General features: G+C 32.8%; 2 protein-coding genes, 1 long non-coding RNA gene and 1 pseudogene across 3 annotated transcripts; 1 reads left to right on the top strand and 3 right to left on the bottom strand.

Moving 5' to 3' along the window:
* Positions 1 to 850: 850 nt before the first annotated feature.
* LOC148788233 (uncharacterized) lies at positions 851 to 2776 on the bottom strand. Its single transcript, XR_016065088.1, has 3 exons — positions 2709 to 2776; positions 1977 to 2040; positions 851 to 1117 (listed from the first exon to the last, which is right to left on the bottom strand). It is a non-coding gene; the product is annotated as an uncharacterized LOC148788233 (long non-coding RNA).
* A 3035-nt stretch (positions 2777 to 5811) lies between these two features.
* Positions 5812 to 7234, bottom strand: LOC105159754 (RING-H2 finger protein ATL79). Its single transcript, XM_011076941.3, has one exon. The coding sequence runs from the start codon at positions 6632 to 6634 to the stop codon at positions 6056 to 6058; it is 579 nt and encodes a 192-aa protein (XP_011075243.1). The 5' UTR covers positions 6635 to 7234; the 3' UTR covers positions 5812 to 6055.
* Positions 7235 to 11398: 4164 nt separating this feature from the next.
* On the bottom strand, positions 11399 to 12953 carry LOC110011864 (putative mitochondrial protein AtMg00810). Its single transcript, XM_020693285.1, has 2 exons — positions 12704 to 12953; positions 11399 to 12357 (listed from the first exon to the last, which is right to left on the bottom strand). The coding sequence occupies exons 1-2, from the start codon at positions 12951 to 12953 to the stop codon at positions 11399 to 11401; spliced, it is 1209 nt and encodes a 402-aa protein (XP_020548944.1).
* A 1132-nt stretch (positions 12954 to 14085) lies between these two features.
* On the top strand, positions 14086 to 14849 carry LOC105159787 (NAC domain-containing protein JA2 pseudogene; annotated as a pseudogene).
* The last annotated feature ends 593 nt before the right edge of the window (positions 14850 to 15442 follow it).

Raw genomic sequence — 15442 nt, 5'->3', positions numbered from 1 at the left:
TTTCCAAATAATTGAGGACTGTAAACCAGCTATCCCAAATTTGCAAACTCCAACTCAAATTTAACGAAATTGATGAAAACAATTTCGAAATCGCCAAAATTACAAACTCGAGCTCAAGTTTAATCGACTTGATGAAAACAGTTTTGAATTGGATAAAATTTCAAACTTGATTTCAAATTTAACTAATCTTTCGAATTCAAGCACCAGACAAAGTGCTCGAGTTTGTTGCTCAAGAGCTGAGGTGAAGCTTTATTTTTTTTTTTTGGGGACAAAAATTTGCCATTTGGGTATTATAATAGAAAAGTTCAATTGTTTGCCCTTTGGTGTTTGCAAATAATTTAGGGCTGTAAACGAGCTTCGTCAAAATTTCAGATTTGAACCCAAATTTGATGAGTATGATGAAAATAGGGTTCAAATTCGAGATTGTTTTATAATAGAAATTTTTTATTGAAAATTTTGCCATTTGGTATTATAATAGAAAATTTTGCTTACTTGTCATTTGCGTTTTGCAAATAATTTGAAAGTTGTATACGAACTTCGCCAAAATTTTAGGTTCGAGCTCAAATTTGACGAGTTTGATAGAATAAGTTCAAATTCGAGCACCAAACAAAGTGTTGTTCAAGAGCCTAGCTCAAGCTTTTTTTTTTTTTCTTTTTTCCTGAATAAAAATTTGGCATATTACAAAGAGTTTGTGCCATTGTCAATCAGATTGAAATTTTAAACAAATAAACAAATAAATTCAAAAGGCTTTTTTTGTAGCATCCCCTACTCGCTACATTTAATTATCACTATTTCATCCTTACTTTAATTAGAACTCATTCTATAAGTAATTTTATTTCAACCCGTAAAATAAATTCTAATTTATCAATATAATATTATATATCACAAAAGATAATATATACCACCAAAAGTAATATTTACCCTTACTACATGTTCTCATGTACATAACCTCAAGGAAAATCATACCACAACTTTAAATACAAATCCCGATAAAAGACCAGAATATTTAACAACCCAACAATCAAAAACTTTGGTTTTAGAAGTCACGGCTGACCCACCTAATAAAGACGACGGTACCGCTCAAAGTCCAATGTGGCTAATCAGTGTGACCTATTCCCTGAAAAGTTCGTGGCAAGGAATGAGCTGCCTACTCAATAAGTATAGCTGATCAGTTTATATATATACACAGGCAACAATTTCACGTACATGCAGTCACATTGACTAACAGTCATTATCAATAGTAACATCAAATATAAGCAGTAATACCTACTCATAATTATAAATCGATCTATGACACACTATTCGACATTATCGTTTATTAGTTAGGGCCCCACTTACTCTAATTGGTATACATCAGTCAATGGTTTCGCCGGCCATCATCATATCATATACAACACAGGATACCGGTTGTGTGATATCCCCACACTCTTTTACTCCAGTTGTGTAGCAATATAGCACATGACATCACAACAAACATGGTACCCCCACACCACCCCAGTGTGTAGCTAACAGCACAGGATATTCTCTACTGCCCCGGTACCCTACGCGCCATGGTACCTAGCTTAAATCATATCTCAATATCAATCATATCATCATCAATCACATTTTCATAAACCACTGACTGTGTTCCCAACTAGGTAAGCATCATCTTCTATTTCAATACACGATCATCATTCTTTTCTTTATAAAATTTACTTCCTCAATAATTGCTCCCAATTTGATTTCATACTACAATCAATCATACGATCACGTAATCATACCACTCTCACGTCCAACCATTTCAAACACATATGACACATAATAACAATTTCACCAATATTTAAATAATCCACAACTAATTATGTAAACAATCAATATACGAAAGCCACGTATAATAATATAAAGCCAAGTCCATGATCGCATCCAAGAAACCAATATATATAATATATACAATACTACACATACAGATATATATAAATCCAATTAGTTATACTTACCTTATATCCCAAAATGCTTCTGTTTTATGAGAGACTGCTCAACCCTCTACTTTGTCGTCACGTCCTATAATAGAATGTTATACGTATAATCAATATATTTACAGAATATCATAAACTCTAAATAAAATATTATTTAATATTCGTACATTTTCCACCAATCTTTTAATATTCTATTTATATTAAAATCCAAACCCCTGTTCCATTTTCTTATAAATAACTATATTTTCTAAGCTTCTCAAACATATATTTAATTTATCAACTAATTCATAAGAATTCATTTAATCAAACCCCATATATATTTATGACTATCGTTTTTAATAACATTCATAAATGAGATTATCATTAAAACCTCATCTTCCCTTCTTAATAACATAATATTTCTAAAATATAACTTCCGAAATATTTCTATGAATTTTCTGTTAATTTATCGTTGCTATACAATTTAATTAAACAATAATACATAGAATTACAAATTTGGTTAATCATTCAATTGGAATTCTATAAATTGGCTATAACAATAATTAAATCCAACAAATTTAATATTTTATATTACCCAACTATATCATTTTTATATCAAATGTGATATTTAATTTGACACTAATTTAAATAGCCAAAATCATAAAATACTCCGATTAAATAGTTCACCGCTCAATATAATCAACATTTAATAAACGAGCTAATTAAATAATATAATTATATAAATTAAATAAAATTAAATTACAATTTTCGTACCTCTGTTTTTCCGAAAATGTGTGTGTGCGTCTAGTGTGTGTGTTAAATGTGAGTGTGTGTGTTTTGTGAGTGTAATTGTGCATGTGTGTGCAATTAATATACATATATATATGTTTAATGGTTGGTGAGGCGGTGGCAGCACATGCCACTGCCCACCCCCTTTTTTTTTTCTTTTTTTCTTTTAAAATTCTTTTTAATAATTACTATTACGTCCTTTTTAATTTTCTTAATTAATATAATTTGCTTTCAAATATTATAACGAATTCCAATTTAATCCATTCAAGTTTTATTATATCCCAAATTCAGTCTATAATTTATTTACTAATTAAATTTAAATTTCTAATAATTAGCAATTAGTCTTCCAATTACGTACAAAATTCTACGGACGTTACATTTTTTATTTGAATATATGATTGCACATAATTAGTATAGTTATATATTTATTAAATATAAAAATATATCTGTCCAAAAAAAGCTCTTTTTATTGAATTATGTAGTATATTAATTTTAAAAAACAAATAAACATAAGCTATTTTCTAAAAATAAAATGAGAATGTTTATGAATATATATTTTCAAAATGTGATGATGGTAGTTTAAATTTTTATATCTTTCAATTATGTAAAAATATAAATAATATTTTTTTTTAAATCAAACAGTGATTGATTTTCATCTTATATATATATAATAACAGTAAAAATAAGTAAAATTGTTCGACCACTATTGTATTATTATAGATTAGTTCATGAGAAACTTCAAATTTCAATATAAGTAATAAAACAAATTACACGTAATTATGTATTTTGCTACAAATATGTACCCACAAATAAATATAAAAAACTATAAGTAAATTAATTATTATAACTTGTTAATTTACAAAAGTAAAAGAGCTTACAAATGACATTGAAATGTAACAGTAAAAAATTTATTCATAAAATTTTATATATAATTGAAAGACTAATTGATAATTAAAAAAAAATAAATTTATTATAATAATTATAAGTTGAAATTAAAATATAATAAATTTTGAATGGAGTAAATTGAAACTTATTGTATTATTTGAGTGTAAATTATATTAATTTAAAAATTAAACAGGACTAATTAAATATTTTTTAAAAAAAATTAAATAATATATTTATAGGATCAGTATGTAGCAGGTGGGCCATCACTCCCACCGCCTCCCTGTATATATATATATATATAGATAATAGCTAAATTATTAAATTTGTTAGATTTAATCATTATTATAGTAAATTTATTCAATTTCATCTTACCTATTAACCAAATGTGTAATTATATGTATTGGTGTTTAATTAAATTATATAGTAACGAGAAATTGATGAAAAATTTATAAAAATATTCGAAAATTATATTTAAGAAATATTAAAAAATTATATTTGAGAAATATTAGGTTATTAAAAAGAAAAATGGTATTTTTATGATAATTCAATTTAGTGACGTTATTAAAAATTATAGTTATAAAGATAATTTGATTAAGTGAATTCTTGGGAGTTGGTTGATAAATTAAATATATACCTAGAAAGTTTAGTTATTTAAAAGAAAATCGAACGGATGTTTGAATCTCAATATAAATGAAATATTAAAAGATTGATGAAAATATATGAATATTGGTGTAAGGATGAGTTAGTTAACGCTTGAACACTTGTAATACTAGTAGGTAGTGAACTATTAGAACATCCATGTTACTTACTTTTGACTTGACATGCAATGCTTACATATATACATACAACTTGTACATAGGATGTTTGTTGTGTGTGTGCATAGTGTATAGGCTTGTGTGTGTGTTACTTTGTATATAATACAAAAAACAACTCCTCACTTATACTCATTATCTTGACTACTTTGTTCTCGATCTCTTTTCTCTTTATTCTTTAGTTTTCTTGAACTCGTTTCAAGTTGAAGCACGGTCATCTTAAATTTGATATATTAAGTTAATAATATAATCAAATCTCATATACTACATGCACATTACCTCTAGCAATGTTCGGTGTAGACCACCTTGTGGTGTAGTGTATGTGTTCGACACATAGGAGATTTTGATGGTCTTTGCGTGAACACACCATTGGAGGAAAAAAGTTTGAAGAAAGTTTTCAAATTGGAAAGGTAAAACTTTATGATTATATTTCCGCCACGTTATATTATTATAGCTGCATGTTTTATTACAAAGTTCTTTTATGCTTGTTGAGTGCCAAACACCCAGGATAAAGGGACTAGTTCCATTTTGATTAAGAATTTAAAATATGTTTATTTTCATGCTTTTATTACGTTATTGTCAAGTCTCGGACCATATGGATTCATTCAATTAAAATATTGAATATTGATTGATAATTCTAATATACCGTGAATTTTGAATACGAACTTGATAATATTGAATATGCAGTTAAACATGTAAAAATGCTTAAATATATATATGGATATATATATATATAAATATTTAAAAAAGAAATAAAGTTCGCAATAGAAATAATAGAGCTCGAGCTTGAAATCGAACCAACTCGACCCAAGTTGCACCCCTACCCCAATGGATACTCCATTGACACCTTGCACCCTTAAATTGTATCTTGACAATTTGTGCAACACTCATTTGAAAGTTATCGATAAAAGCTCGTTTGAATTAAAAACTTAACAAACTAAATTTGAATAAAAGTTTTCGTTCGATAATCTTTCGAGCATCATTAGATTGGTGTAAAAATAATAAAATATATTTAAAAATATTAAATTACTGATGCTCAATCCATATTTGATCTAATTAAAGTTAATTTGAGCTAATTATATCAATAATCAAACTAATTAAAACACAATTTTTAAAACTCATAATAATTCAAATAAATGTGAATAATTTGATCATTTTTCAATATCATTACACACATATTTTCAAAATCTCGTATCTACCAAATTCATGCTATCTCGTTTTTTTTCTTATTGAAATGATATAAGACGAAATGAAATCATGATTTATTATAAAGTCTGATTGTAATTCAGAAAAATCAGTGCTACTACTTTATATCAAAAATTATTTTATTCTGCAAAAAGTTTAATTAAAAATGATAGAATTAGAAGAAATAAAAAAATAAAACAAAGATGTGCAACAATGTAAATTATATTTCCTCAACATAAAGAAAAGAGCAATCATAATCAAACCAGTAGAGTACAACTACAACCACCCTATAGCATTAAAAAGAAAAAAGGAAGGAAGAGGATTTTTCACACCAAAATTTGTCATAATCGGAAAATTCTGTTCAGACGCAGTTTGATTTTGATTGCATATTTGATGTGATGGAGTTGGCATTTGAACAGAATTTGCCCCATTTTTGGTATCATTTGATTTTCATGGAGGTGAAGAGCTGGATTCAGTTGAACAATTTGTTCTGCAAGTCGGACAAGAGGAATGGGAAACTAACCATCGTTGAATGCAATGGAGGTGGAAGCCATGGTTGCACTTCTCCAAAACCCTGATTTTCTCCCCAATGGCGAACTCCGATAAACAGATTATGCACTCCGTGTCTGCCCCCGTCAGCTTCATCCCCTCGGAGTAAATCACGGAAGGAATTTCCGCTGCCTGCTCCGCTGCGGCGCCTCCGGTGTCCGCTTTCTCGTCCGAAGCCTCTCGCTGCCGCCGCCGGCTACAATGCAGGCTTATGATGTAGCGAATGGCGGCGTTGAACGCCAGGCCGCAGATTAATGCGCAGAAGAGGACGACGAGGATTAAGGCCGTGTTTGTTTTGAAATCTTTAGAGCTGGAGTAAGGCCACCAGGGACATTTCTGGGCGTCGCAGTTCCCTGGCGCTGCCGGAGGCCAGTGGGGTGGCGCTGCCAGAGTTGAAGTGGTAATCGGTGGCGACAAGTGAATGTTGAATTCGGCCATTGCCACTGCTGCTTCTGTTCCCAAAGAAGGTACTTTTCTCATTTTGTTGATTTTTTTTCCTTATTTGGCACCTGAATTTCTTACACTTTTTTTGGCTTTTCTTCAGTAAACAATTGACAGAGCTTTTTGATTGAATTTCCCAGAAAAAGTACAATTTAGAAGAGACTGCTAAACAGTAAGAGGAGGATTTTCTGGAAATGATTTAGCTTAATTGGTTGAATTCCACAAGAGGGGAGGCTTAATTGAAGTAGAAAAGATGAGGCAAGGCAACAAAAGTGACTGAATTTCTACAAAGAAAATTTGTGCAATTGGTTTGACTGAAGCAGAAGATAATGCTATCAGAGGGAGGATGAAGCTGATGTCCTGAAATAAAACTCAGTCTGTGCTTGAATTTCTGCAAGAATAGTTGCTTTGAGTGAAGCAGAAGAAAATGCTAACTAAAAGGAGGGGGAATATTTAGAAAATTTTCACTCTATTTGATGAAATCTTCTGCAGGAAGAGAGTTGAGGATGGGTCTGAGTGAAGAGAGAAGAGAGTGCTGATAAAAGGGAGGTGGAGAGGAGGAATGGGGTGTATCAAGTAATAACAAAGAGAGACGTATGCAAATTAAATTTATTAGTAACAAGATAGGTGGCTGCTGTTATATAAACTGCTCTCCTGTGGCAGAATTTGATGGTTTTTTCCCATTTGGAAATTGATTGCTTAATATTGAAAACATTATGCCACGTATCTAACACCAAAACAAGACAAGTTGGGGAACCGGGAAATACCTGTTGAACCAAGAAAAGAGAGTAAATATTGGAAAGATGGAAATGGGAAAAGTGAATTTTAGGAAGATGGAGAAGAATGGATATGTTATTTTAATGAAGGATGTTGATTGGACAAATATTATTAACTAACCTTTGCATTTTCAGAAGAAGCTTGTCAAGAATGCTAGATAAAGAGTTCATAATATAATTGTTATGCACATTTTATCTTTCTATAGTCTCATGATGGTGTGTTTGTTCTTTCATTTGAGAAGTAAAATGTTATTTGTAATTTTAAAAAGTAAAATAAAAAGTCGTGAAACCCTAAATTCTTTTAGAGGGAAAAGTGAAAACTGCTTTGGTCTTATAAAGACCACAAAGTTAAGGTCAGCAAAATCTGGTCTTGCACAGCGTTTGATAAAGTGAAATTCGTTAACACCCCCCCCCCCCCTTTCTTTTTAACTTGATGCAAGAAGAATATTTATGCTTGCTGCATACTGCTTCTTTCTCTCTCCCTTGCACAAGCTTTTGATCCACATATTCTGGGAACTGGTACAAATATTTTAGTAAACATAAAACCAGATTCGACCTAGGAATCCGTCACTGGTGTTGGTACTTCTTCACTACATTGTTAAACATCAATAAGTGGGAGTGCCACTAAGTTACGTCTTTGTGCCGGTCCTTGTCTAGTGCCGGTCCTATCTTAGTACTATTTCATTTGACAGTATCAACAAAAAAAGCTTGGAAAGTAGGATACTTGTGAGTTGATCTCCCCTCTTTTATACTATATACTATCAAAATGGTTGCTATTTATTTCTTTTCAACAATCATTACTAGAGTGTAAATGCTACTTTCCATTTTACAACTTGAACCTTGCGAAGATAATTCTTATCCCATGTAGGTCTATGAACTAGTATAAAAGATAATCATTATGTTTGGATTTGTGTTTTAGTTGTTTTATTTTGTGTTTTGGAAATAGAAAGAGAAAAATAGAGATAAGTGAGTGTATGTTGAAAATAGATGATATGTTTGGATTTGTGTTTTGGTAAAATTTAAAATATTTTAAAATAAGTGGCGTAGGTTTGATGTTGGGATTTGAGAGACAAAAATTACTGTTCATTATCAAATCATATATTTTTATATATATATAAATATTTTATGTTTAATGTTGTACTTTTGGGAGACAAAAATTACTGTTTATTGTCAAATCATGTCTGTTTTATATTATGTATATATATATTATATATAGAAAGTTGAAAAACATAAAAACACGCAGATAAGGTGTAAAAACACAAAAACAAACATTGAGTGTGTTTTATCTTGTCTCGGGAAATGCAAAGTAACAAATTCAAACAAAGCCAATAATATTTTTATATTATATGTTTGAACTTTGGATTTATTGAGGAAAAGGTAAAGGGAAAAGCTATAGATATATAAAGTTTCATCATTTAAGGCAAATATATCTGTTCTTCAATAGTTTTCTCACTAAATATCTAGGCTAATAATAGTTAAACGTCATTGATGTCTCTTTTCTATAATAGCATTTCAATCTCTTGTAAGTCTTCATGATATGCATCGACGATAATAAATAAGTAAGGATATTTTCTTTGTATTGTATGCTACTACATCTGAGGTATCATATATTGAGAGCTTTTATCTAATTCAGTCTGTTTATTTAGCAGCTCTAAAGTTCATCAGCCCATTGATTTGATCCATAGTTTTCGCAAGCAGGTTGTAGTTTTGAACGTAAGGATTATCAAGTTGAAAGAGTACTGACTCTAGTGACATCTTAACCGAGCGAAATGGCACAATCACTCATCGTCATTGAAAACTTGCAATTATCCACACATCCGGTAGCCAATCTATTTCAGCCTCAGGAAGCAAATAGGGCGATGTGTTGAATTCTTGTGGTGACAAATCAGATGGGAGAGTGCGCAAAGCCAGAGGACAAAATCGAAGTAGCTAAGCAGAATTGTCCATTTCGTAGGTAATGAGTGAAGGCCCGCAGGAGTTAATGAACAGACTCAGTGCAGTGCTGCCGTATAATGGCAAGCTCTGGAATATTAGAGAGAAACTCAATGATTCATTTCATATGGAGCTTTGGACCCTACGAAATCAAATCCCAACAAATACTGTTACACCCCACATGTGGCTCTCTGATCTGCATTCGTTTTGATGTTGAGAATTTAAAAACTTCTCTTGTTTCTAGAGCACACTGGACTTCCAAGCCTCATTTAATGTTCATTTGTGTGTATTCAGGTTCTGAAATTTCTATCATATCCTCAGTTTTATTTTGTCTGTGCAACATGTAGTTTTCTAGTGTAGAATATGAATCAAGACAATACAATTCATTCTTCTTATTATCTTGTGAAACTGAGGATTTTGTTTGTATACGTTGTTTTAACTTTCAAATTCTCCAAGATAATCTCATCCCTAATAGTAATAATACAGGAATAGTGAAAGAACATCACTTTCTACTCGGGATTGAATTTTTTGTTGCAAATTCTATTTAGTCTTCTACTTCATTTAAAATACACATGCCACTTATATAAGATGAGATCATGTATTTATTTTGGGAGAAATTTTATACATGTGGCGTATTTATGTTGAATGGAGTAGATAATGGAATAGATTTTAAAATAGAAAATCCAACCCGTTTTCCACTTATATATATAGAGGGAAATATGTTATATATATATATATATATACACACAATCGTGGAATAATGGAGAGGTAATGTATTGAGTTATAGGACCCCACCAAATTTGAAAAATAGTAGCTAATCCACGTGTGTTCTTCAGTTGAAAACTCTACTATCCATATAACACATACATCTCCTAATGCTGCTGTTACAATCCCAAGTTCCTCCAAAACTGATCTGTCATCAGAAAAGGGACCAAAGAGGACAAAGTTTCTATGTATATTTAACAAGAACTGATGAGAGGACAGCATAGGTAATTGCAGAAGAGAAGTGCCCTGGAGGCAAGGGAACTGAATAGAAGGTGCAAAGCAGGCAACACCTATCCTATTCACCACTTGTTATTTAAGGTTGGGGCATCTGGTTAGGTGGGTGATCAAGATTGTTCAATGTCGACGGAGACGGAAGCTGCCGCTTGCACCAAGTTGCTACTGAACAACGTTCGTTCATGCCATTCATTGCGAATGTGAGAACGTGTCTATTTTTATCGTGTAATTAACTATTTCGGGTTGAAAATAGTTTAGAATTCCGCATTTTTAGTGTAAGTAAAAGCAAAAAAGAAAAAGACTCATTTCTAATACAAAGGAAAAGTAATGCTATGAAACTCTGGAATATGAAATTGTCAGAAATGTTGATGTTGGATGATTTATAGAACGGAAAAATAGACGTAAGCCCTCTACAAGCAAAGAATTTCATTCAACTTATGCTCGGTCTACATTGGAAATGGGTGAATAGTGATTTAGCTCCCGATTATTTTGAAAATAAGCACATTACCTCTCTATGAAAAAAATATAGTAATTTACTCTCTTGTATTTTTCAAAATGAAACAATTTATCTCCTCATACAGGAAGGTAAATTGCTTCAGTTTAAAAATCATAAGGGGATAAATTGTTATATTTTAAAAAATATAAGAAGGTAAATGATTTATTTTCTTATAAGAGGATAATTTTACGAGTTGTTTGTATTTTTTCCTATTGAAAACTAATCAAAAGAATTAAAACATAACATCAACTAGTACAATTGAACCATCAATCGCGTTGGACAACAAATTGGTTGTTGCCCAAGTTGTTGAAATCAGAGATCGAAATCATCATGAAACTCGAGAGTTGTGCACGACACATAATGCTCATGACTAGCAGGATGGAAAAACTGAAACTTGTATTGCATATTGGGAGCTGGAAGCTCGATTAAATAGTTACAGGGAAGAAAAAGAAAGAAGATAACCAACTGTGCAACAGACTAACTAATGCCTAACTACCTGCACAAGTAGGCATCCATTTGGCACAACTAATACACGTCTGTAAAGAAAAACAAAAAAAGAACGTTTAACTAATAAAAATGTAAAAGAGGACAAACACGACTTCATTCATCAATAAGCGAGTTTGAGGCTGAGGCAAGAGTGCTGTGATGACAGAGGCTGAGCTTGCTCTGTTGCTGGAGATGGGCTTGGGGAAAGGCTACCAAACCCAGCTTGGACAACGAATAAACAAACTTAGCATGAGGGAGCAACTTCGTGTACATGTCAGCAAATTGAGATTTGTTAGAGATATAAGATGAAAGAACAAAACCTGCCTTGTACTGATCTCGAACCAAATTGCAGTCAATCTCCAAATGTTTCGTGCATTCATAAAACACGGGGTTGGCAAAGATGTGCATGGCAGCCTGATTGTCACAGTAAAGAGGAATTGGCTGAAGGACAGAAACGTGCAAATCCTGCAATAAGTATGAAATCCACTTGAGCTCACAAGTTGTAGCCCCCAAGTTCCTATATTCTGCCTCAACTGTGGAACGAGCAACGGTTGTCTGTTTCTTGGTCTTCCAAGAGATTAAGGCCTCATCTAAGAAAATGCAATAACCAGTTAAAGAATGACGGGAGTCAACACAACCAGCCCAGTCAGCATCGCGGTAAGCAGTGATAGTGAAAGAACTGGAAGAAGGGAAGAATAACCCCAGGTCTGGACATCTTTCCAAATAGCGCACCAAATGTAGAGGTACATTCATGTGGACAACGCAAGGACGGTATACAAATTGACTTAATTGCTGAGCAGCAAAGGAGATGTCTGGCTTTGTGAAACTGAGATAGAGAAAACGTCCCACTAGCCTGCGATATGGTTCAGGATTAGGCAATGTGGGAGCATCATAAGCTGTCAACTTCAAACCCATGGGAACGGGGGTTGCTGTGGAATTGGAAGACTGTAAACCCGTGTCCTTGATGATGTCTCTGATAAACTTATGCTGGGTGATAGTCATTCCTGCAATAGAATGTGCAATTTCCAACTCCAAAAAGTACTTAGCAGGGCCTAAATCTTTGATAGCGAAAGCTAAATCCAAAAACTACTTAACATCATAAATTTGGTCTAGGGAAGAACTTGTGATCAAAATATTATGTATATAAACCAACAAGGCAATTAAACCATTAGCAGAGTCTTTAATGAATAAGAAATGATCATGCTGGGACTGTACAAAACCATAAGAGAGTAGTTGAGCTGTGAGCTCTAAATTCTATCGCATTGACGCCTGCTTAGTCCATACAAGGACAATTTAAGCTTGCAAACCTTTTTAAAAGGTATAGACGAACCTTCAGGAGCAGTCGTATAAATGTCTTCATCCAAGAACCCATGAGGAATGCGTTATTGATATCCACTTAATGAATAGGCTAGTTATTACTTGAAGCAACCACCAAAATAGTTCCTATAGTCACAACCTTAACAACAGGTGAAAACCTGTCAAAATAATCGACCCTCTCAACTTGATTATAACCTTTCGCAACCAATCGAGCTTTGTACCTTTCCACATTACCATCCCACCTTAGCTTCACCTTATACACCCATTTACACCCTATTGATTTCTTCCCCTTAGGCAACTCCACAGTGTCCCGAATGTCATTTTTCTCAAGAGCAGCCAATTCTGGTTGCATCGCCTATTCCCACTCTACATAACCCTTAGCCTGTAGGTAACCTCTAGGCACTTGAATGGTAGACAAAGCAGCTAAGAAGCTCCTATGTGGTGAAGTTAGGTCAGAAGAAGATATCATAGGTGCAGAAGAAAAATTACAATGGAGTCAGCAAGCCAGGAGGGTGATTTGGATACTCTTTGAGATCTTCTAAGATGCACCTAAGGAGTAGGATCAAAAACAAGAGGTGAAGGAGGAGGATAAAGTTCAGGCTCTGGCACATGAGCTGGAAGAGTTGTATTAGATGATCCAGAGGTACGGGGTGTAGAGCCCGTGAGTTTTGGAATTACAAGTAAAGAAAGATCATAAGATATTTGGACATAAAGATTAGAGTGAGTGTCTAAGATATTCGCTAGCGTGCCTTTCGATAGCCACCGATCATGCCAAAAAGAGATAGTACCAGCCCCAAGGGGGAGGTGGTTTGGGGAGAGGGTGGGGGTTAAGTTTTCAATTTTTAAATAATAATTTCCATTTTATAATTATAATATAATTCAAAATATGTCCACCTCATTTCAATTGTCACACTTAGGCTTAAAATATTTTAAAAATATGTTCAGTTGGCCTGCTATGTAATATTTATGGTCATCAAAGGAAAAAAACACGTCCAATGGAGGACCTTTTCTAATTAATTTTTTAAGTTACTAGATTTAGAAAGAAAAAGCATAGTTACCAAGCAAAAAAATAATATTGGACATCAAAGCGAACTATAAAAATAATTTTTTTCTTTTAAAAATTGTGAAATGTTTTTATTGAAAATTATTTAAATTATAAAAATAAGTGATGTAAAATTTGAAAGAAATTGCAAAAATATGAAAATACAAAACAAGTAACTTGATATAAAAATAATCAAGAATTTTAACATATAAAAAAGAAATAATAGGAGCATGTGACAAATGAATATAGCTAATTCAAAATCAACCCAATCACAAGTTCACAACGCCCAATCCTAATTCTATTTGGATTTGTTTACTACATATATATAAATATAGCTATATAGGTTGCGTGTTTGCACTTAATTTGCATGCATGAACCAACTTCAATTGCCTTTCTATCCCTAAAACAAAATATAAAAAGGAAAACCTCTGGATCGGCGGAGATGGAGAGGAAGGGGAAGGAGAAGGAGATTGAGAGCGATTGGATCTACAATTCTGAGGATGAATATTTTTCGTCGCTTCCGCAGGGTTTCAAGTTCAGACGCACAGACCTGGAGCTTCTGGAGGCTTACCTCATCAAGAAACTAAAGAATCAACCGCTGCCGTTGAACAGAATCAGAGAGGTGGACCTCTACAGCTTCGCTACTCCCCAGGCACTCACTGGTGCGCTTTTCTTTTATATACAACAAATATTTAGCATGCATGCATGGAGGAATGGGCTCTCATCCATCCATCCAACGCTGCAGCAAACATCAAGTTAATTAGAGAAAAGAAGTGGTATTTTTTCACACCAAGATTCAGGAAGTACGCCAACGGTGACCGGCCAGACCGGGGGACTCCCGGCGGATACTGGAAGACCACCGGCGCAGACATCAAGGTCCGCAACCACGTCGGCCTCGTGCTTGGCACAAAGAGAACTCTATGTTTCCATGAGGGGAAGCCCATGGCTGGAGAAAAGACCAACTGGATTATGCATGAATATATAGTTGACAGACCCACAACTCCACACAACAAACCTCGCAAGGTATTCATTGCCCTTTAACCTAACCTTTTTATAATTTTTACTGCAAATTTGGTCTGTTTCATGTGTATACCATATATACAATACATGTTTGATGTTATAATTATTTGTGTGCAGTTGGATGAGTGGGTGTTGTGCAAGGTTTTCCTTAGAAATGTTGGGCAGAAGAAGGACGACTCTGCATGACCCCCCAACTTCTGGAAATCAAATTCATCACTTCTCTGATTATCATACGGACCATTAATTCATATATCTATCTATATACATAAATATATATATATATATGAAAAAATGTCAATAATTTTTATGTGATATTGCAAATTGATAAATTATTCTTTTATGAAAAAAGAAAGTACTTCCGTATATATGTTGTTTAAGGGATGATTACACTCCTCTTCCCTAAGATTTGGTGTAATTACACCTAAATCCTTTTTGGTTTAAAACATTATATTTAACACTCTTGAGGTTTGATCCTATTTAACAAGTATGTCTTTTCGTTATTCAAAATTCACTGAATTTTGCTAATATTAATAAAAAGAAATTGAATGAAATTTACCCTTAATTAACTTATTTCTAACTTATTATATGTCAAATAATTTTTTTTGAACTAAACTACATTTACAATGGTGAAAAAATATACTCCTCACATGCATTAACGAGTCAAGATTTATAAGGGATTCGGCCATAAACAAATTTATCGAACCTACAATAAATTAGTAATAAGTCAATTGGAAGTAAATTAATAGATTTTTTTTAACTTTATGGTCTTTAATAAAGAG

The sequence above is a fragment of the Sesamum indicum genome, linkage group LG4, assembly GCF_026168435.1.
Source record: "Sesamum indicum cultivar Baizhima isolate 11 linkage group LG4, ASM2616843v1, whole genome shotgun sequence".
In the NCBI taxonomy this organism is placed as follows: Eukaryota; Viridiplantae; Streptophyta; class Magnoliopsida; order Lamiales; family Pedaliaceae; genus Sesamum; species Sesamum indicum.
Note: the sequence above shows the minus strand (reverse complement) of the source record. Positions and strands in the feature narration are given on the sequence as shown.